Source organism: Momordica charantia, assembly GCF_013281855.1.
Source record: "Momordica charantia cultivar OHB3-1 chromosome 11 unlocalized genomic scaffold, Mcharantia_2.0 BLBB01000011.1, whole genome shotgun sequence".
NCBI classification, from domain to species: Eukaryota; Viridiplantae; Streptophyta; class Magnoliopsida; order Cucurbitales; family Cucurbitaceae; genus Momordica; species Momordica charantia.
The window spans coordinates 8,274,501-8,298,971 of NW_028275159.1; the positions used below are offsets into that span (position 1 = coordinate 8,274,501).

Consider the following 24,471-nt stretch of genomic DNA (forward strand, 5'->3'; position numbering starts at 1 on the left):
TGAAAAGTGCGGAGACTAAAATGAACCAAAGTTGAGAGTACGGGAAGCAAAATGAATATTTTGAAGGTATGGGGACTAAAATAAATCAAAGTTAGAAAAATAAGGGACCAAAATAGTATTTTTTTTTTTTAATATTATCATTCATGGAGCATTTCATTTCATCTCTAACCATATTAAACTTTAAAAGGTATTATCTTATTTTATTTGAAAATCGATGGGAGAAGATAGACATGTAAAATAAGATACGGCAAGTATTTTTTTACTTTAAATTTGTAAATTTGTAATTTCACCTGAACTCCATTTTATAGATTAGGACACTATATTTTATCCAGTTGTCCATTTCCATCTACCGTGTTGACTAAATCAATATTGTTTACTAAAATATAGTCAATATTTATCTAGTAGACACGTTATGTGATTAGTGAACATCATTAACTACAATCACTATATAAATTCATAATTTAAAGTTTAATAATATAATTGTAGTTTTTAAAGTTTAATAAAGTCATAAATAGCATGTATCATTCAAAATCCAATCTTCCGCCAATGAACTTTCAATATCTACAAATTCAACCCTTAACTTAGATAAATATTGTAATTTTATCAGTTTCGCTAACTCGCCTAATAATTAAACAAAAAACAATGTAATAAAAACTCACTAATTTAATATAAACCATTCTCAAATTAAGTTTAATTAATGCACGAAGTGAATGATTAAATAATTCAGCTGGAAGTTATAAAACCCAATAAAAGAAAATTCACCTGCAATGTCGTTTTGTCTAAATGCTATCAATTTCGTACCAAATATATGTTTTATAATTATTTGACACACATGATGGGATTTGAACATCCGACTTCAAAGGAAGGAGTAGATGTCATTTACGATTGAACTAAACTTATGTTGACAATATTTTTCCATTATATTATATATATATGAATTTGTGTGACATACAATTCTAGATCTGTGTATTCATTGGTTGAACTAAAAAGAATCCTATTACTCATGGCCCACGGCCCATTTGATAATTATTTCGTTTTTGTTTTTATTATTATTATTATTATGTCGGTTTGCTCACAATTTCCTTAGTATGTTTTAAGATTTCTTAGAAACACATTTGAATTAAACCTAAAACTTCAAAAAGAAGTGAATTATTTCTAAATTTCTTAGAACCACATTTGAACTAATAGCCAAGTTTCAAAAAAAAAAAAAACTTTTTTTTTTCAAATTATAGCTTAGATTTTGAAAATGTTTTTTAAAAGTAATGAAAAAAAAATACGTATGGTTATCAAACATGACTTCAAGATTGAATTTGTAATTTAACCGTTTTGTCAAGTCACTCACACAATTACATGTAGCATGTATTATATTGTATGTAGCTCGAAGATTTAGCAAACTCGTGACTCGAAAGACTCAACTTCCAAATTTCAAACTACACCCGACCCAACCCGACCCAAATAGTTGGCCAAATATTGTTAAGGTTTCACCATAGCTTCAAGAAGAAGAAAGAGGAGACTTCCAAAACATCAAATCATATGTGAGTTTGCTTCTTCCATGGAAGATACCCCATGAGAATCTCTCAGTGCTGGCTTTTCATATCCTCCTAAGGCAAACAAATCTACTCTGTCATTGAGTAAAAACAAATCAGAGTATGATCTGTATTTTTTCTTCCTCTCTTCTTTCTTCTACAACAATCCGTTCATTTGGACCCCCCAAAGAAAAAGTTACAAATAAGATTTCAAATAACAAATCCCAACAGATCAAACCCAACTCATAATCTAACCTGTGGGGGAAAAAGTAAAAACAAAAATTTCTCCTTTTCTTCTACTTTCTTTGTTTTCTTTCTTTCTTTCTTTCTCTCTTTCGTGGGGGTTCTCGTGTTGTATGTACACCGGAATCGCGTGTAACAGAAGTTAGAAGTCAATGATCGGCTCACCGATGGTGAGATTCCGCTCGATGGACCACGGGACGTCGAAGAGCTTGGCGGCGATGAACTTGAAGATCTTGTTGACATTGATGTTGTGGATGGAGCTGGAGAAGAACAGAGTGGCCTTCATAACTCTTGCATAAGCTCTTGCCTGTGAACACAAAAACCACAATCAATCAAAGAAAAAAAGTTTGATGAACCAAAAAATGGGGTCCCTCAAAAGCTTAGATTACACACGGTTTCAATACCAAAAAGTCTTTGCCATTAAGCCAAAAAAAAGGGAAACAGTGCCATGTGATAAAAGAGAGAGGAGTTTATTCAAATGGAATTTTCAAGATGATGATTGATTTTACTTACCTGACTCACAATAGTCCACTGCAAATCTGGAGGAAGTCTAACAAAATCATCAAATTTGGTTCCTATCAGAATGGGAATGGCTGTCTGCAATAAACGAGAATCGACCCGAGAATTAATCTGAGGTTGTTTGGTAGTTGGTTTTGCAAAACAAGATTTAAGAATAGACTTAAAAGCGTGGGTCTCATGAATTGACCCACGGTTTTAATAGGTCTAGGTTTGAGAAACCTAGTTTCATAGACTTATGATTTGTAAAAGTTAGTATATAGTATGAAAGATCGAACAAATCTAGATACCAAAAACATAGACGAGACTTCTTCAACCCCAAGTTACGCGAGTATAATCTATGAACCAAACGCCTCCTAACTTATAAAAAGGTCAATATTTGAAGTTTGAGGTTATTATACAACTGAAGTTGAAGTTACCTGAATGTATTTTTATTAGATTCCTGTAACCTGAGTTAAAAAATCGAACCTATATTTAGCATGCAGTAATGGTCTGCTTATGTCAAATTAGGATCTCAAGCGATTTTGGTATTAAGCTCACCAGAAAGTTCGAAACCTCTAAACGACCAAAAGACCCTAAGTCCTTACCAACTAGGCTGCCCGGCACTAACTCAGAATTTCACAATCCAAATATGGGAACCAAACCTCGACTTGTTAGAACCGAGGGCCAAAACATCTCCTAAATAACAAACCATTTTCTTCAAAAACAAGTTAGGTGGTGGAGAAGTCATCTTTTAGCGGTTCATAAGTTCAAAAAAGCCTAACATCTCTTTCTCATCAATTCTCAGAGGACTTTTATCGATCACTTCGTGTGCTAAAAACTTTCACCCACAGCTGCCAAATGGGTTACTCATTATGAGCAATAAAAACCTCTTAATGATCAGATGATAAGTACAGCAAAATAGGAAAGAGAAAACAGTCCCAAATTGGGAATCAGAATCAAAATCAAAATCAAAAGCAAACCGAACCAACACTAATTTCACAGAGCGCCATCAATGGCGGAAAACGGAATAAAAAAATTTTACCTGGTTCCACTTCCTCGCTTCTGTATACCAATCAACAACACTGCAATGAACAAAAACACAAAACCAAATAAAAAAAATAAGCTCAAATTTCCCATTTCGAACGACAAGATTTTTCGCAGAACAGACCTGTTTAGAGTTCGCCGACTGGTAAGATCAAACATGAACAAGATTGCCACTGCATCTTTACAGGCCAACGGAAGATGATCCTGGGAGCTTCTGTCACCTTCATCGAACTATCGTATTAGAAATTTCTCTTCAGAAAGTCTCAAAACCCAGAAGGGAAAATGAATCAAATAAACAGGGGAGGTCTAATTTTACCCTTAACATCCCAAATACTGAACGAAATCAGAGCATTTTGGATACTCAGCGTCTTATTCATTAGGTTTATTCCTGTCATCTGCAAGCTTCTCCTCTCCTGTTCATCGCCCACGTACTTGATCTAATAAAAAAACGGAAGAACAAAAAAGGGTTTAGAAAAAGAGAGACTAAACTTTCTGATCGGAGGTGAAATAAGATTTTACCACGAAGCTTGTTTTTCCAATCTGGCAATCGCCCAACAGACTAATCTTCAGAGGAACCAAATCGTCGGAGTCGAAATCGGAATCGGAATGGAGCCCAGCACTGGTGGTCGGGTCGTCCGGCGAGAGGCCGGCGTCGGGGGGGGAGAGGCGGCGGTATTTACCGGGGGTCCGTCCTGAAGAGCAAACGAAAAGGCTGTCCCAAATGAGGCGGAAGAAGTGGCGGACGAGGGAGACCCGTTCGAGAAGTCTCCAGCGGACGAGTCGCCGGCAAAGCTTGGTCATGGCGGCGGCGGCGTCATGGGTCAGCTTGGCGGCGAAAAGGGAAGGGAGACGCCGGAGCTTGGCACCATGGTTTTCAATGGCGGCGTTTGGTTTGCTGCTGTTGTTCTTCTTCTTCTTCTGGTGCATTTGGCGCTTTTCCCAACAAATTTCTACGAAGCTAAAGTTGGAGACTGGACCAGCAACAAGAAGGGACAGTTGACCGGTTTTTTTGGTTCTTTTTATATTTAAAATCGACGTTTTAAATTTAAATCCCGTTTTAATTTTCCAGCTTTGCGTATTAGTTTTATTTAATACATTCTTTAATTTTAATAATATTAATTTTTAAAATGTTGATTTTGTTTTTCTACTTTTAAAAAGTTATCATTAGTCTATAATTATAAAATTAATACAAATTCTACGCATAACAGAGATATTTTAATATAAAGTCATTGTCACATTTTAAGAAATAAATTGAATGCATTGTCATATTGAAATTGTGATACAAAAAATTAAATTGAAAGTAAAAAAAAAAAGGGAAAAGTTAGTGCAACATGTGAGAGTTGGTATTCGAATTGAACCCACAATCTCTTGATTGAAAATAGATGATAATTATCACTCAGTTATGCTCAATCTGACGATTGAAAGTATAATTAAGGGATTAAAATGAACATTTTAAAGTATATAGATTAAAATGAAACAAAATTGAGAGCATAGAGACCAATATAATATTTTAGCAGTTTTAACAAATATCTAATAGGATTTTGACTCAATTTATTCAAACTTTTAAGTTTTTATTCATGACGGCTCTTATATATTTTACATATTTTTAAAATTAGATTAGATACAAAATTAAAATTTATTTTTAATAAGTCTTTAATTTAGTATTTGATTATTTGAGATTTTTTAAAATGAGAAGTTTTTCAGTGCAACAGTACATGAGAGGAGAGATTGAGATTTAACAAATATCTAATGACACGACTTATTACCATTTTTTTAAAAAAATGATAGAATGTACTACGTTAAAAAAATTTACAATTTATTTTTATTTTTTAGATTGAGATTGAGATTTAAATGTTGAATGAAAGGCTGATAGGAGTCCAAATCGCCGGCTGGTGTTGGAAACGCGACGTTTTGGTCAGTGTCTTGGCGCCGTGCAGGTGCAGTGAAGTCCATGCTTGAAAACACACACCTGACACAATTTGCACGCCTTTACTTTTTCAATTTTTATCAATTCTATTTTTATTTTCTATTTTTATTTACCACATTAGATATGTATCGACACGTCTCGATATTTCCATCAACATTTTTATATATTTATGTATTCGACGTCTACATAAAGGTAAATCAACATTTCCATCATATTACAAACAAAATTATTAAAGACCGAAAGTAAATTAAATTCTTTCATCATCTTTATTCAATAACATATGGACCTTGTATACAGGACCTCAAAATACAAAATACAGTAGTGTTATAGAAATAACATAACAAACTAACTACTTGTATAACAAGTCTAATAAAAATGGACAAAATATGATAAACATCAGCAAATGTTGTTGATATATATATATATATATATATATATATATATAAAATATTAATATTGACTATTTTCTAATTTATTTAGAAATTGAAATAATATTTTTTTATGATTTTTAAATTTCTATAACTTTTATAGGAAGATCTATCGACGTCGACATTTAAAACTTTGGTCTATATATTTTCAACTTTGTTTTTTCGATATATGTATTTCTGAAATGTCTATTTTAATCCATGTATTAGATTTTGTTCATTTTAGTTATTATATTTTCAAAGTATTCATTTCCGTCAATGCAGTTTAAAAAATATCAATTTTAGTCTTATTTGTAAAATTTTAACTCAAATGTCAGAAACTTTTTAATACAAATTTCTGCCTATATTTCAATAAATTTAGTGAATGAAGTTTGGTGCTAAAATTGTTAAAAAAATAATAAAATTAAAAATCAAGATATTCTCTCTTTTTTATTTTTAAATTACATAGATTAAAATAGATATTTTAAAACTACAAAAACTATGAGGAACAAAAATATAGAAATAATGACTAAAATGACCTTTTTAAAAGTAGAAGAACTAAAATAAATTGGGTTAGAATTATTTTTATAAATTTTCAACTCTTCTGATTAATATATATATTATTCTATTTAACGAGATTAGATGTTGGAATCCTATCCATGTATCCATGTATTGTTGAACTATTCCCGGTAAAAACATGAAGCATGGTCGAATATTAAACCTTAAAAGGAAAACCCCAGTTTTCATTGTCATGTCAAGTGTCACTTTTGGAAATGTACATTTTCACTAAAATTAATCATTTTCTTTGTTAAATTATAAATTTAATGTTTTGAAAAGATTTTTATTATTATTATTATTATTATGTCTATTTAGTCATAAGTCTCTAAATATTAAATTCTATGTTTAACAGGTATGTGTTGCTAGTTATTTTAGTTTAATAAATACTTAAAGCCTTACTAAAATTAATCTTTTGGATAATCTTTAAATAATAGAGTCAAATGTTGGAACTAACGTTGTGACTCAAAATTGAAAGTTTATGAATCTAGTTAGAGAATAAAATAAAATACAGTGACTAGATAGATATAGACTCGAAGTCTAAGGATTTAAACTTGTAACATTTACCTTTCTTAATTAAGGTACATCATTCAAAACCATCAAAACTATCGCGTTTTTTTAATATTCTGAATTAGTCGTCTCTCGAAAACTAAAGTATTGGTAGGAATACCAAGGGTTTGAATCTCTTTCCATCCAAGAAGTCATAAGTTTGCATTATTATAAATCGTGCTACGGTTTAGTTAGGACTTTGTCTAGTTCTTTAAAAAGTGGTATGTTTTTCGTTCCATCATGTAACTTTTTTTCGATAGCATTGAGAAACAAAAGTGATGATATATACCAAAAATAAATACATACATTCAAAATACGTTCTTTTATAATATTGCATTATGAACGAGGATGAGAGATATTCAGATATCTAACTCCATAATATACTAATATCTAACCGCTCGAACACTATATGGTAGAGTTGTTAGTTATAAATGCATTTGAATCACACTTTGACTATTACTCGACAATATTGGCTATTATTAGAGGATGAAAATGAAATTTACCAAATCAAATGAATGGAATTGATATTTATGGTCCACCCTTAAATCATTCATCCACTCAAAAACTTCTCTTCAATATGGTCATTTTTATGGCTTCGTTTGAAATAAGATTTAAATATTATTTTTATCTACTTACTTTGATTTTGGTTCATTTTAGACTAGGGTATTTTTAATTTTTGTTTATTTTAGTTATTGTAATGTACGTTTTGGTCTTGGTACTTTTAAAAGGTGACAAATAATTTGGTTCCTATTTACAAGAATTTAATACAAAGTTTTATTTAATACACATTTATGATTATATTTCAAGAAATCTAGTGAGTAATGAAGTATCGTGTTAAAATTATGATCGAAAAAAATAAGATAAAAATAAAAATAAATAGAATAAAATGGTCACATTTTGAAAAGTACAAAGACAAAATAAACAACGTTCGAAAATATATAGACTAAAATGAACAAAAATTGAAAGTACAAGAGACAAAATAGATATTTTAAAAATACGTAAACTAAAATGAAGGACAAATAAATTCAAAATATTCTATAAGGAAAAAAAAACCTAATTTAGAATCTATTCAAGAAATTATTGTTAAAAACTCCAACCAAGTAATATTTAAAAAAATAATATTATTGTTGATATTGAAATCAGTATTTATAAAAGCTAAATATTTTTTTTGATGCAAAACAAAAAAATTAAGAAAACCTAAAACATCGACTCCAACATAAATCCCCCGTCAACTTCTACATATTCAAATCAACTTGAAGATAAATTTAATTGGTTAAGACACTTATTTTCGAATCTCCACAATCACATATTATATTTTAAAAAAATCAAAAAATCGAAAAAATTTGAATGGTAATAAATTAAAGAATATTTATTTCAGAAAAATGGGTCAGCCTTACGAAAAAGTATTTAAAAATTAAACGCAATTTTTTTTTTAAGAAATAATAACGAAAATCTCTTTTAATTTTTGCACATAATTTAATGGCGATTTTAAATATCTCGTGGAGCGTTTTTTCTTTAAAGTGTATAATATATATATCGTGAAGCTTTATATGGATAAGAAAAGTTATGAAAGAATTCGCAATTCCCCATGAAAATGACGTGGCAGATTGTGTTTTTAATGGCCGGTTCCTATAAATATTATTTTTGTACGTTAATTACTTTGAAGGTTTACAAATATCATTTTAAAAATAATTATAAGTTTTTTCCGTTGCATGGAAACTTGAAAGACAAATATTTAAAAAACGTGTTTTTAGCAATTTAGAAGGTCGTATACTTTATTACCAAAAATTTTGTATATTGCTTCACATTTGAAGTACAAGAAATATTCATATTAAAAATTAGGTCATTGTTTTTTATGTTTATTTTTGCAAGTATGGAACAAAAAAAACAGAGCTGACTATTCGAGCATGCAAGTAAATAATAAAAATCATTCATGAACGTAAACTCCAAGTGGACCTTGTCAATGGCGGGAAACTAAAACGAACACTATCTTACCACGTAACATAATGAAAATACACACTGCTTCGAGTAAAATGTAAAGCACACCATAAATTAAAGCATAATTTAATCTTTTTATCGAGTTAATTCAACAAAAAAAAAATATTCACCGACATAGAACTTTATAGTCATACAGTTTTTATAATTACATATTAGTTATACTCTTAGATCACGTCAACCTTTTTTAATAATATAGACTAAATTAAAGCATAAGTTAAAGCTGAAAATGGAGTTGGGGTTGAAGAATTTATATTTTAACCCATGGTTATTAAAAGAATGAGCATTGTTTTGATTGGTGGATCTAGATCAAAAGGAATATATGAATACAATGCTTTCTTTTAGAATAAAGGCAAAAAAGAAAAAAGAAAAGAAAAGAAAAAAGGTGCATGCTTTGATAAAATAACACACTGGCCCCATCTGTCTTTTACAATAAAATTAAAAGACTAATTGCATATAAATATGATATTATATATCCTACCAAATTATTAAATTGAAAATGATTATAAAAAGATCTTGTTTTAAATATTTGTGTAGATAATCATGAATCTTCCACATCCTTAAATCTCTTTTAAAGCTTGAATTGGTATGCTATAATTAGGTGCCCTTGAGATTTTTATATGAATGTTATTTGTGTGTGCAATATTGTATTTTAACTAATAATGATTTTTTTGTTTTTGTATCTACCTCACATACACATGAAAATTCGAATATGCAATCTTTAAAGAAGGTTGTTGGAGGGTAAATAGTATTGTCACGTGGAGAACAAGTAAATGTTAGAACGTAAGATCTTCTCTAGCTAGAAGCTCGGAGATACATAGTGATCGACCTTTCAACCCTACATTAAGGTAAACTGCCTAAACTTGATAGACAAGGTACTACCACGATTTGATCTTGAGCACCCGACAAATTGACCGTTGATAATGAACTTTCCAACAATGCACAATTGACCATCAGATACTCCAGTCAGATCTTAACCCTATAAATGAAGAACCAATTATGATTCCAGGTACACAATCTAAACTCGATCGGAGACTTTAGGTCGACCCCTTACTGATTTGAGCTTCTCTTATCCACGTCTTCCTCACCAAACTCACTCCCAAGCTTTGGCCAAACTCTACTTTTGCAGTTCTAGAGCTAGATCAAAATAATCATAAACAAATGTTATTTATGTATTAATCAACTAAATTATGTTTACGTTATCACTAACCACATTATTTGTATAATTACCTTGAAATGATAAAAGTTGAGAGCTTTGTTTGACGGTAGAGTGAGGAAAGACTAACGTGAGAGGAATTCTAAAATATTAAAGAAAATGTTCCCAAACAATTTTAAGCATAGAATATTGTTTTTGCCTAATAATTCCTTTTACACAATCAAATGGATTTGACTTATTTAATTGAGGTATTTATATAATCAGCATAAAATAAATATACATTTTTAAATTCAGCATAAAAAACTTTATATAATAGTATAATTCAAATCCAACTCAAACCTATATGTAATCTAAAATAAGTTTAAAGAAGTCACATTTATACTATATTTTAAGAGAGGAAAAGGCTGTACACTCTGAAAAAAAACTATTAAATTTATGTCCATGAAATGAAATTTCTTAATTTAATTTAATCCTAGCATTAGCAATCTTGTTATTTATCCCCAATTTTAATATTATAGTTAAGTTAATTTTTGCATGTAAATAATAAATATCAAACAACAAAAAGTGACGCACATTAAAATTTCCTAAGTTAACATTTTCAACAAGAAACTCAATTTGGAACTCATTTAAATATAATCAGCATAATCTAATTTCGTCCCGTTAATTTTCACGAAAAATAGTATATTAAAAATTGAAATCCTTAATTTTTACAAAAATTTCTATTGTTGAAATAAGAGATATGATTTTTACCGATGGAATCACTAGTAATAGAGTAACAAATAAAATTTTGTTGTTATAAACCTTTTTTGTCAACACATTAAATTTTATGGGAAATTAAATCGTGGTCAAAAATAAAATTTCTTTTAATGTAATTTTCTTTCTCAGTAGAACGAAAATTCGAGTCCACAATCTTCTGTTCGATATACAATTTCTCCGACCAAATATAAACTTTTAGGATTAAAATTATATGTCACCTTTATAATATTTTAAACGTATTTAAAAAAAACAATAATAATAATGGCACACTCTTTCATGATTTAGTTGAAATTGAAATTGTCGAAGCAGCAAACAAACAATCTTAAAATAATATTAAAAGTAAGATTTATTTGTGTCTTACAAACTCTAGAAGATCATTGCAATATTTAAAACCAAAATTCCCTTTGAAGTTTGTTTCAATTCAATCAAAGGTTGGACTTTATTTAAAAACTCCAAATTAAAGACTTACCCATTCTTTTCCATGCATATACATATTAAAAATATTTCCATAATCAATTTAAAATTAAAGATAAAAAAATAAAGAAATATGTCAAAGCAATGTAATACATGATACATCATCTTCTTTTTTTATTTTAATTTAATCATGATAAATATTTTCTACATAATATTACTTTACTTCATTAATTCTTTTAGTTCGATAAATGTGTAACATGTACTCAATTAAGTTTAGAAGAATTATTGGTCAAATTAGTTGCTGATAGTGTGGAATAGTTATCGAGTAAGATTGATTTTTTTAAGTTAAAAAAGTATACTAAAGAACCATCATTGATGCATCCTTTTTTCGTTTCTTCTTTCATTTTTATTTTAGCGAGGAGCTAAGTTCAACCGTTTTCTATTGATATTTTCTATTTTAATTCGGATAAATATCATTAGTACATTTTTTAAAATTGTCAACAACATGAGTATAATTGAACAGTTAAAGACTTTTATTTATTTTTCTTGAAATTATAAGTTCAAATCTACACCCTCACATCTTTGTCTTATTAAAAAAACATTATTCAAAATTGTACATTTATTTACGAAGTTAACTTTTCCTTTCAATACCCAAAGTTCATTGAGAATGACCATTCAAATTTATCATTCATTTGTTTTAAAGATACCACATCAAAAGCATACAATTATACAATTTCAAAATTATACTAAGTATATGGGTAATTTTGTCGAGGTAAACATAAGTAACCAAAATATTAGTAATAATGATCGTAACATTATATAAAAATAAAAAGTTTAGTACAAATGAGTCTTGGTTATAAAGATCCGCAGCCTAAGCACGCAATGTCGATTTTGAAATAAAAACATTAAAAAAAAAAGAAAGAATAGATATTTTTAGGTTAATGAATGGATGTTACATATATATATAATTTTTTTTTTGAGTTGAATTGAAATCCTACATAACATGCATTTTGTCACATAGTAGGTGAGAAAGACCAAAGTAGTGGCCATAAAAAATAAATTAAAAGACCAACAAACTATATCCATTGTCCCCTTATAATAAAACCTTATTATATTTATTTACATGTATAGTTTGGTACATTTGTCAACAATGCATGAATTGGGTATGAGTATGAAAGCTACTTTCATTCCATTCTTTAATCATGAAAAAACAAAGAAAAACATAGCTTAAATCCCACCAAGTTATACACAATTGTCGGATTCTAATTTTAATAAATTACCCCGACACAGCCAACTCATCGTATATTAGTGACAACTCAATTAGTAATCGTCAAATTCATTTTATGCCCTTACTACTATTTAAAAGAAACAAATTTCATTACTATATATTTCTACGGTGATCAATATTTTTTCAATATAGTTGTTAAAGAAAATAAAAAAATATTGATAATATCACTTATATGAACATGAACACTAATAATAATAATAAAAAAAAATAGCATGTGAGATTATTGCAAACAATTTGTTCGAGTCTCTCGGATCTTCAAATATTTTTCACACAAATACCTATCTACATCGATAATTCACCGAGATCTTAAAATAGAACCATCGGCAACAATATTTAAATTCTCCATTCTAACATATCAATTATTTAAAAGAAAAAAAGAGATACGTACATCATTCAAATAAACGATCCTAATACGATCAAGTCATCGCACATTAGTGACAACTCAACTAATAACCGTCCAATTCATTTTAAGCTTCATTACTTTTAAAAAAACCAATTTAAAAATTGATTACTATATATTTCTATAAGTCAAAAGAACCGACATTGATACAATAAAAATAAAGAGTTTGATCAATATTTTTCCAATATACCATATTAAAGTTGCTACGAAAATAAAAAATATCGATAAAAATCACTTATATAAAAACATAAATCTTAATAATAAAAAGAATTAGCGTACGACATACTTATTCATTATTGCAGACAGTTTTTTCGGGTCTCTTAATATTTATACATTTTTCTCAAATATCTATCTACATCGATAATTTATCGAGATTTTTCCTGTCGATTTCTTAAAATTGAATCTTCAACATCGATATTTAAATTCTCCATTCTAAAATACCAATTATTTAAAGAAAAAAAAAGAAATACGTACATCATTCAAAAAGTTTGACAAAGACAATATACAACATGCCGTCGCTAATACGTCGCCGTTTTGTAGGTTTGGATATTTTCCGAGTTTTGAAGAAGCTCGAAGCAGCAGAGCCAAGCACCAGAAATGGCGATGTTCTACACATTGCTCTTACAGGACGCTTGAAAATTTGAGAGAGAAAAAAAGTAATCTAATTAGAAAATGGTGCAGATTCTTCTTCAATCAGCGGCGCCCTTTCTTCTCCAATGCTCTTCTCCTCCTCCCACCTCCTCCAGGTACCATAATTTCTCTTCTTCTCTCCATTGATGTGTACAGTTTGTTGTGTATAAAATGGAAGCTGGATTTGTGTTTTGTTCTACTTCCATTTTTCTGGGTTTGTTTCAATCTGTAATTGAACTCGCAATTCTTGTAGTAGTCTTCGGGTATTTGCGGTTGGCATTAGGAAATTTCGAACTAGGTTCTGGGATGTTCGAAATGACTTGATTTTATTTTAGTATCGATGGATTTTGGAAAAGAGAGATGAATTGGTATTTGAAACCGAGGATGCATTCATTTGGGTGACAGAATTCATAGATTGAAGGTGGTTTAATTTGATGTGCCGTTGGTATTATTAGTGTTTAGATTCATAGAATTCATATGATGTTATGACCAATAACTTGAATTTATCCAATTTCCTGACAAAGACCTCAATGTAAAATCCTGATCATGACTTCTGGTTCAAACAAGTTGATGGTCTGTTTTCCTTCCCAATCTCCCGCTCTATCAACCATAGTTTTACCCTTTTATTTTCTTCATGCTCTCAGTTTACTGTATGGGCTTTTTTTTTGTTCTCTTTTGTCATCAGGGGAATGCCTGGCAAAGCAATGTTGAAGAGTGGTTTTGAGCGACCTGCTCTAAGAAAGCTTGTGTCCCAGCATGTACTATCTGGATTTGCTGCTTCATTGATATTTCTCACTCAAACGAACCAGGTTAGTGGGTCCATTGGCTAGTCGAGATAGCTAAGTAATCCCCTTTGAGTAGTTTCGATCGAATGTTGATTTGTTTGGTGTAGTTTTATCAAACGCATTGCCATCAGACTGCCTGCAGTTCAGACTCCATCGAAAAGCTTGGATCCCAAAATTCAGTCCTGTTGATTCAAACTATATGAGTCCTTTACTTGCAACTTTAGACGCATGAGATAATTAGATTGTTCTCATCTGGTCTGTCTTGAAATTGGCCCTTTTATCATTACGTTACATTACTTGAATAAACATAGAAGTTCTTTCCATGGTCCAATGGCATTACAGGATTAGTCAATTCATGTTGTAGAATTACACATTTTTTCGGACTACAAACTGGAGGATATAGGATCATGTGATGAACTTGAATGGGATCGAAGCAGGGTTTACCATTCTAATACTAGTTTCTTGTCAGGCTGTATCAGCTGATCTATCTCGCCATGAAAACCTGTGCCAGCTCGCAAATGCAGAGAATGCTGCAAGCCTTCCATTTGACAGTGGTTCTGATGGAGGGGGGAGGTTGATGATGATGAGAGGGATGACTGCAAAAAATTTCGATCCCGTTAGATACTCGGGAAGATGGTTCGAAGTTGCTTCACTTAAACGAGGATTCGCTGGACAAGGTCAGGAAGACTGCCACTGCACCCAGGTGAACCTGACTGGTTGGTGTAGCTTATAGTTCTTTTTATCTCTTGAAATCTGAACTCTCACTCCTTGAATCTGATACTTCAAACAACAAACCAGTTTTACGTGCCTTTAGTATATCATAGAGTGAGAAAACAGCGTAATCAACCTTAATCATACTGATGAATAAGATATTACATTGCATCAATATGTAGGGTGTATATACATTTGATATGGCGACACCAGCTATACAAGTCGATACCTTTTGTGTTCATGGAAGCCCTGACGGGTATATAACCGGGATAAGGGGAAGAGTTCAGTGCCTTTCAGAGGAAGATTTACAGAAAAATGCAACCGAGCTGGAGAATCAGGAGATGATCAAAGAGAAATGTTACTTGCGTTTTCCAACATTGCCATTTATCCCCAAGGAGCCATATGATGTGATTGCAACTGATTATGACAACTTTGCTCTTGTTTCTGGAGCAAAAGACCTTAGTTTCGTTCAGGTAAATTAAAAGATTCTGTACATAGTTTAATTTGGTTAAAATACTATCTTGGTCCCGATACATTTCCACTCGTAGTTTAGAAAGCTTAGCTCTAATATCTATACTTACAAAGAATTGGACTGATTACAAATAGTTTGTTTAGCTTGCAAATCATGTTCCTATGTTTTAGAAATGGTTTAAACATTCCTATGGTTTTCGAGATCTATAAATCATATTATTATAGTAAGTTTCACCATTAACTTCCACGGAAATAGTACATATGGCTTATTCTACATATACCATGTGTACTAATTCCATTAAAACTAACAAATTGGAGCGCATGATTTTCAAATTACAAAGACGTTTGAGACCATTTTCAGAAGACATAGGTACATTGGATATCATTGTCTGCCCATCTGCTAATTAGTCAACTGTTTTGTTTGATTCATTTGGACATAAATCTCACAGATCTATTCAAGAACACCGAACCCGGGACGCGAGTTCATAGAGAAGTACAAATCGTACCTGGCGAACTTCGGGTACGATCCGAGCAAAATCAAGGACACTCCTCAAGATTGTGAAGTAATGTCAAATAGTCAGCTAGCTGCAATGATGTCAATGTCTGGAATGCAACAGGCTTTGACAAATCAGTTTCCTGATCTGGGGCTAAAGGCTCCTATTGAACTCAACCCTTTCACAAGTGTATTTGATACTTTCAAAAAGCTTGTAGAACTATATTTCAAGTAGTTTTTGGTTCAATTAGTTGTTCAGCAATACAACCTTGTCTAAATCCAAGCAACTGGTCATAATCCAATCCTCATTTATGGTAGATTCTTGCTAGCATTTCTTTACTTGTGCTTTTAGCTTTTGAAAGAGACTTGATTTACTAGAACTCTATTGTTGAATCTATCATTGCCTTGAAATTCATGTATTAATTAGATATGTGAATTATATTTGGAAATATCAAATTTCTTTACCATTGGGCTCTTTTTGCTAATTAAATACTCTCTGACAAAAGTTTAAACTTTTTTAGGAAAAAAAATAAATAAAAGTACTTTTTCATGTAGAGCAAATGTAATGAATTGAATTCATTCTATGTCACTAGTCCGCACGATGAAAAACAAAATGCCTATTTGGTAACATTTTTATTTCTTGTTTCCAATTTTTGAGAAAAATAAAAAATTAAGTTTCTTATTCATATATTCAGTTTTTTTCAAAACATAGATAAATATATTATTTTATCATTGACGTAGCTTATTCATATTTTCAACAAAAACATAGATAAAAATATTATTTTATCATTCATGTATAAAATGCATAATAAATATATAAAAGAAATATAACATAAAAATTTTGAATTATTTAATTTTCATATAAAACCTTTTACCTTTTTTTTTTTCAATTTGAAAGTTTAGAGAGAGAAATAAGAAAGGGCTAACAAACATATTTATGTTTTTTTTGGAACAAAAATAAGAAACAGCTATCACACAAAATTCATTAATTCAATTTCTCTTTATTAGAAAAGAGGCAACCTAAAACAAAAAACTAGAACCTTACTAAAGGGTCTCAGGTAATTTAAAACTCTCCTGATAATTTAAAACTTTCCTTTTGGGCATGATGTGAAGGAGGGCAATTTTCTTGGGGAGGTAGGCCACAAGAATAATGAAAAAAGTGAGACCCCTATTATCCCAAATATAAAAAATATAAGGTAAAAGATTTACACTAGATCATTAGGTCAATTAAAAAAAAAATTCAAATCTAAAAATAAAATGAGGTAGGCCACACCATCCTCCAAACACCATTATTTCTACTTTTCCTTGCCATTCAAGATACCAACAGAAAAAAATGTATCAGAAACTGAATCTTCCTTGTGAATGTAGCACCATCATTTGGCACTTATTAGAGACAGTGAAACAAGATTTCAGGTCATCAATGGAAACTTTGGTAAGTTGGTCTACTAGATCACTTGCAAAAAGCAAAGAATTTGGAGCAAATTATAGTCATAAGCAAGCAATGGGTTGAAATACACTGAAAAAATGCAAAAAGAGACCCAAGTGGGAAAGAAAAATTCTTTACTATTACACAACTTACATGTTTTTGAGTGCAAACATGTCAAATATGGGAAGAGAACAAATTACCATCCAAGAGAAAACAACAAAGCCAAGCCAGCTTTCTTTTCACTTTTGATTAAGGAAATAAAACGTCTAACGACTAGAACACGGTGTAGCTTCCAACTGGATTGGCGGAGCACGAACGGGTGATGAGTCAAGCTAAATTGCCTAGAAGACACTTGAATGCAAGCAGCCTCCTGATGAAAAGGGCAACCCAAGGTCGATTTCGGCTCTCCAATGTGACTTGCAGCTCCCTTTATGTCATTTGAATCCCAAAATCTATAAGAAAACTTGGAGGGTGGCGGAGCTCCTGCCAAGTGACAGATTCAGATAGAATGCAGCCTATTTAAACTAATGGAGAAAGTTTTTAGTGTCAAGCAAAGGTTTCAGATAGCTTTGCAAAACCGAGTTTTCTGAGTCGATTTGATAGAGGGCGACTAGCCCAAGCTCTATCAGGGTTATTGCACTTTACATCCACAATTGCAACTGCTCTAAGTCCTTTCCTTTCTGGTTTCCCTCTATAGCTGTTGTTTCCATCTGTATAATTATCATTAGAACCAAGCATTGGCATTCGGTGGACATCCCTCGAACTGGTTTTAGTACTATTATGAGAGTTCCCAAAGCTTCTGTTATTGACACTATTATATCTTCTACCATTGCTTACTTCATCTAACGATCTACTTTGTTGCAATCTTTTAGGAATGGAAGCAGCAGACGAGGTAGAAGTAGTAGTAGTAGACGACAAAGATTTGTTTTTGGAAGCTACCGACTTCTGGGGGCCAGATCTCATTGACTCTAATTCCCTCATCATCAAGGAGCTAATAGTTCCAGTAGCTCCAACCTTAATGGATCCTCCACCACCTTTGATAGATTGCAGTTTCTGAGCCATGTTTTCGTCAGGTGAACTAGTATCTTCTAAGAGGAAAGAGGCAATCTTCAAAAATTCCCAACGAAAATTTAACAAATTAAAGCAATTTAACAGCCCATCATAAGATAACCTCCTGAAAGAAAGAAGAAAATGATAAGAATTGATTGTAGCACGGCTAACTTTGCAGATTGAAGTTGGTTATTTTCTATCCAATAGTGTGAGGCTCACAAGTACATAAGTTTATACTAGAAATTAAGCATGAATCTTGTGATCTACTTGAAAATCTGAGATATCAACTTTATAATCAATCTAAAATCTATATTATTATATGTATATAGAAATCAGAGTGACCACGAATACAATATCATACAGGGACAGAAAGCCCAGAAGATATAGAAACTGAAGGAGCACATCGACGAGTTCATGTAATGGAATTCAATCGTTAAGCTGTTCTGGAAAAGCAAATTGTTATAGAAGTGTACTGAAGGAGCCTTCAAAAATTAAATAGAACCAGTAAGGCCTCATAAGGCAACCCAAGAACTTCTTAAAAGCTCTGCCAAGTCTTCTAAAAAAATAGCATCTTCGAAAAATGCAAGCCAAATCCTTGCCCTCCTATTTGATAGAACACACCATTGAGGCCCTAACACGAAAAGCGAAGCTTTCTAGATAACATCTTAGGTATTAGCCCACATATGGCATAAGAGACATGCCAAACAAAGAACTTTTACCTTCTTAAGAATGCAAATTTTCCATAGCTTTGTGAAGAAGGGAGAACGATAATGGACAGGGTGGCAAGTAACTGGCCAAATAAAAATTTGACATAGAAATAATCTAAGGATTCAAGAGACCAGATATATGCTTATCCTTGAAGGATGGATTTAAACAGACTCCCTAAACGGAAGACAAAAGAGTATAAAGCTTTAAAAAGTTTAGAATCAAACCAGACCCTTCTAAATTAGAAATCATTTGTGCAAAGGCTCCTGTCTAAGGAGTAAGGATAAAATCAGAAATGGGAGAGTTCTTGGCATAGAGGTTAGAAAAGCATTTGCAAAGCAGTCCATTTCTAGTCCATCGATCGTACCATAAACAAATATGAACCATGTTTCCTAACAAAACTCGAAAAAGTAATAAAGTCAAGATAACGGTGGAACTAACGGGGGATCAGTTTCAGCAGATTGCAACAGGTGCCAATGCCATTGCCAACAAAAGTGGCAACTACACCCTCATGAGAAGACCATATTACTAACCAAAATCTTAGACCACAAAGCATGACTTTCAAGGGGAAACCACTTAAAAAAAGAAGTGTTATAAAAATCAAGATAACGGCAGAACTAACGGGGGATCGTTTTCAGCGGATTGTTACAGTTGCCATTGCCAACAAAAGTAGCAAATACACATTCATGAGGAGACCATACTTACTAACCACAATCTTATACCAAAAAGCATCAGTTTCAAGGTGAAACTCCACATTCACTTAGAAATAAAAGTGTTATAATCCTTACACTCAGGTTTCCCATATCCAGCCCCCCTGCCCAGTGCCCCACACAATTAGTAACACTTGATTAAGATTAGGAGTTATCCCACAAAAATTATGAAGCAAACAAAAACCAATCCCACTTCAAAATAATAAATCCCAAAAGGTATTCAAATCAAGATTAAAAAACATCAGCTTTAACACTTGAGGAGCCTCACTACACACATCAGCATCACATCAAGAAATAGTAAGGTTACTCAAATCATTCAAAAGTTGTGCCAAAGAAGAAAGAATCATATCATCAATCACTTCAGAAGAACGAAAGAAACTCCAAAAGAATCCACCAAAAGCAAAATCCAAAATGAATCACCAGGAGCTGCGAAATCAAAAGACAAAACACTTCACCGATCATGAGAGAGAGAGAAATAGAGCATACCCACGAGAGAATATCAACAAAATCTGCAGCCAAAAAGCCAAGAGGGTATAAAGAGAAACGAAACGACCCACAAAAGCAGGGAAATCAAAAGGGGAAAGTGGGGATTTTAATTTGGGAATTCGTCAGTGAGTGAATCGATTGGAAGCAAAATCTGAAACTGCGGCTCCAAAGATGATTTAAGGGACGAAATTAGATCTCAAGTTGTTGAATTTTCTGTCTTATTTGCATTTCTCCATCAGACAATCAAACGTGAACCTCACTGCAATTTTCGTCTGAAAAAAAAAAGGTTCGGTTATCGTCTTCATCATCTCATCACTCTCGCCACAATAATTTTTTTTTTCCTTTCATAGTTTCATTTAATTTATTAAAAATAATTAAAAAATTATATATTTTTTGCAATGTAAAAAAATTAGTTTTCTTCTTTTATTTTAATTTCGGAGTTAAAAAATGTACTTTTGTTTGAGTAACAATTTAGTCTTCAGACTTTCAAATGTAACAATTTAGTCATTTACTTCAAATTGGTAACAATTTAGTTTCTGAAATTTAACATGTAATAATTTTATCTTTGAAGTTTAAAGTTTGTAACGATTTAGTCCTCATTATGATATTTTTTTTGTTAAATTTCTTAAATATGGAGATCGATAAACCGATCAAAGATCACATTTATCTATAAATGACAAAAATTAAATCGTTATGTGATTAAAAATAAACGCTTATGAGAATTTTTATGGTATGGACTAAATTGTTATAAATTTTAAAATATAGGAATTAAATTGTTATATATTAAAGTTTGAGGATTAAATTGTTACCAATAAACAAGTACATGGACTAAATCGTTACCATTAAAAGTTAGGTGATTAAATCGTTATAATTGATTAAATCGTTATTTTAATAAAAATATAGGACCAAATTTATTTTTAACCAGCTTTTATGCAAAAAAAATATTAGAACTTTTACCATTGGGTAATTGTCTAATTTTTTACTTTTTAAAAAAAAATTGTTTACTTTGCAGTCCTAAAATTTTTATGTTAAATTAATATTATAGTTCTATTTGTCATTTGGTTTCAATTTAATTTTTATAGATTTAGATTTTAATTTACATATTTTCTTTGGATGGGGTAGAAAGAAGATAAATTGAATTTAAATCAAATACGTCACTTATGACCCTGGAGAAAATAATAATATTTTGGGAAATTAAATCTAGAAACTGAATTAAAATTTTAAAAACCATAACAATGAAATTAAAACGACAGAAACTATATTATAACCAACTAGAATGATAATTTAAGTAAACATATATTAAAATTATTGAAAACAAATAAATTAAATGATTTAAGTCATAATTTTAAATCAATTTGAAATTCACCTGTATTTAGGATGATAAATCAAAAGAAAAATGAATATAAAAGTCAACATTTTTATTTTTATTTTAATTATTTGTTTTTGAGAAATGACATTTGGTCAGTTTGGCCACCTAATATATTAGCTGGCTCTCCGCCTCTTTTCCAAATTTTTTTTAAAAAAAAAGAACAAATTTATCTTTACCACACATATATTTTAAAATGCAATTGGTTTATAAATTCAAGCAAAATTCAAGTGTTCTTGTATTATCGTCGATTGTTATGAAATCTTGAAATGTAATTCTTATACTTTCTAATTTCTATGGTTTATGTCATTATATGACGAACAATTAAACAAAATAGAGTTACACTGCTAATTTAACATTTTACTAAAAGTAATATATCAAATCTCCTGTATAAATAAGACAGATTTTAAAATAATGACTCAAATAGACACAACAATTATTGATATAGAAATTTGACCGTCTAAGATCCCTCCAAATTTGCATTAATCTTCTATCGTAAAAGGGATCGACGTGACCTGCAAAACCAAAATAACTTAAGATCAGTGTAGCTCCTACCACACGGACTCCGATGCTTAAGTTAAAATTGAAGTAGTCTAGAGTAGAGAGTATATTTAGACCTACTTTTAGGGTTTAGCTTACTTCCCTATTTATAGAAGTTGAATCCTATTCATCTCAGAATTATGGGAGTCGAATCTTGATACATCTAGAAAATCTAGTTATCTGAACCAGCGTATCATGTTATGGGTCTGTCGTCGGATCAAGAGTCGGGACACAATGGGTTCGGGCCGGCATGCATCACGGTCGAGTTGGGTCTCTAGGATTCTCCGCCGGGGGTCGAGAACTGCTCGACGCTGAGCCCTGCTCGGTCGGGGGGCCGACTTGGGTTGCCAAGCACTGTCTCCCTTTCTAGGTTGTGCCTTCTCTTAGCTCTCCTCCGGTCTTCTCTCGCTTCACTGGATCTCTTTTTTCTCCCTATAAAAACCATCAACATTTTTCTTATTCTTTTAATTATGTAAATATTTTTTTAGCTACTATGTTGTAGCTCTCATCCATCTTCAAATTTGTTGCACTTTCCAACGAGATTGTCCCTACTTGCATATGAAGTGTCATTGTGTACTTTGTTTTGTAGAGTATTGTCATCTTTCATCAATAGATTCAATACCATACAACTAAAGTTAAAATAATAAACAAACTTAAATTTGTTGGAGTTAAAATTATTCGTTCTTTTTCTTTTCGACAACGTAAACATAGCTTAGCATCAAAACATATGATTCATTCTTTTTTATGTTGGGAAGTTAAAATTCGGAGTTAAAAGACAATTACATACATGTAGTAAAATAAAAGATTCGGTCAATATTTTAAATGTCGATATCGATAGAAATGTCGATGTCTCAATTTCATGGAAATATCTATGAAAATATTGATAAAATATTGATGTCGATGGATATTTCTGTAAAAGTTAAAGAAATTAAAACAATCGTAAAAAAACTATTTAAATCAACAAATAAAAATTTTTCTATTTCAAAATAAATTTAAAATAATTAATATTAATATTATGTATATATTAATGATATTTTGTTGATATTTTGATATTTTGTCGATTTTTTTGTACTACGATGGAAATATCGATTTACCCCTCATGTCGATGTTGAATCCATGAAAACATGGACATGCGATGAAAATGTCGACATATCAATGGATATTTAAAACCATGAATTCGGTATGATGTTTAGTAAGTTTTTTCCTACAAGAAATTAGAGTCTATATATTACACTTTTTAAGGGCACGTGCGATAGTCTTAAAGTTTTTTGATGTGGGAAGTTTAAGGTAACATTCACCTTTCTTGTTTATTGTTTCCAGTTTTACTAGGAAGCTGAAGTATTTACGACTATTTATGTTTGTTGTTTCTCAATACTTTTTTTTATAAATATTCTCAAAATTCTATAAAGATTTTAGGGAAATTTTTTTTCTTTTTTTTTTTTTTTCTATTTCCAACAAAACCAAATTTCTTTATATCTTTTTTCAATAAAAGAAATAAAAAACAAAAAATAGTTACCAAATGTAGTTATGTTTTTTTATTAAAAAATAAAAAACAAGAAATGGAAACATTATAAAATGGGACTTAAAGAACTACGTTCTCGAACACTAAAACCACAATACATTCTAAAAATCAAGGATCGAGATCTACCATGTGGTAACCATCGGACTACCCATCAAGAGTCCTTTAATGTAACTTTGTTAAATTCTAATTTTCTCTATGATATGTTTAACAAGGGGTGTTTAGCCAAATGATATAACCTCTGATTAGGATTTATTATGTTATGTTTTTAGTAATGATCTTAATTAGCCAGCACACCATTGGAATAATTTAGGCTATTTAAGTTGTGAATTTCGAGCTATTTACAACATAGTTTTGTTTGATAAACTCAAGTTGAATTTCAATCAGAATTGAGAATTTCTTCTCTTAGATATTCAAGACGTCTATCTTCCTCATTTATTTACAATTCTTGATCTAGATTTGTGAGCTGAAATATTCTACCTAAAAATTGATCAAACTTATTTGTGAAACATTCAACTTTTGAGTAAACTAATTCTCCTAATCTCTTGGAATTTAATCAGTAACGTAACTTTTATTCTAACTCTTTTCTTGATTGAGTTGATTTCATCATTGTTATGAGCTAAATAAATAAGATTCGACACAGCGACGGGTCGAGTGTGAAAAAACTCAATGATCCGATCAACCAAATTAAGACTTGGGAGGGGCTCAAATCGACTGGACCGACCCGGGTTCGGTGTCAACCTCTGCTCGATACCTAGCAGTCCTTGGCCCAATGACCGAGGACTACCGTGCGTCCAATCCGACTATCCCGCGTGATCCAAGTG

At 31.1% G+C, this 24,471-nt stretch overlaps 3 protein-coding genes across 3 annotated transcripts; 1 reads left to right on the forward strand and 2 right to left on the reverse strand.

The window, feature by feature from the left end:
- Positions 1–1,519: 1,519 nt before the first annotated feature.
- On the reverse strand, positions 1,520–4,303 carry SGP1 (Ras-related small GTP-binding family protein). Its single transcript, XM_022283702.2, has 6 exons — positions 3,831–4,303; positions 3,628–3,748; positions 3,436–3,532; positions 3,310–3,349; positions 2,283–2,366; positions 1,520–2,076 (listed from the first exon to the last, which is right to left on the reverse strand). Exons 1-6 carry the CDS (start codon positions 4,236–4,238, stop codon positions 1,912–1,914), a joined length of 915 nt encoding a protein of 304 aa, XP_022139394.1. The 5' UTR covers positions 4,239–4,303; the 3' UTR covers positions 1,520–1,911.
- Positions 4,304–13,306: 9,003 nt separating this feature from the next.
- CHL (chloroplastic lipocalin) lies at positions 13,307–16,162 on the forward strand. The gene is made up of 5 exons (XM_022283658.2): positions 13,307–13,501; positions 14,071–14,194; positions 14,640–14,873; positions 15,064–15,354; positions 15,802–16,162. Exons 1-5 carry the CDS (start codon positions 13,428–13,430, stop codon positions 16,078–16,080), a joined length of 1,002 nt encoding a protein of 333 aa, XP_022139350.1. The 5' UTR covers positions 13,307–13,427; the 3' UTR covers positions 16,081–16,162.
- Positions 16,163–17,388: 1,226 nt separating this feature from the next.
- LOC111010581 (hexon) lies at positions 17,389–20,555 on the reverse strand. Its single transcript, XM_022284051.2, has 2 exons — positions 20,223–20,555; positions 17,389–18,445 (listed from the first exon to the last, which is right to left on the reverse strand). The coding sequence occupies exon 2, from the start codon at positions 18,331–18,333 to the stop codon at positions 17,818–17,820; it is 516 nt and encodes a 171-aa protein (XP_022139743.1). The 5' UTR covers positions 18,334–18,445; positions 20,223–20,555; the 3' UTR covers positions 17,389–17,817.
- Between the last annotated feature and the right edge of the window lie 3,916 nt (positions 20,556–24,471).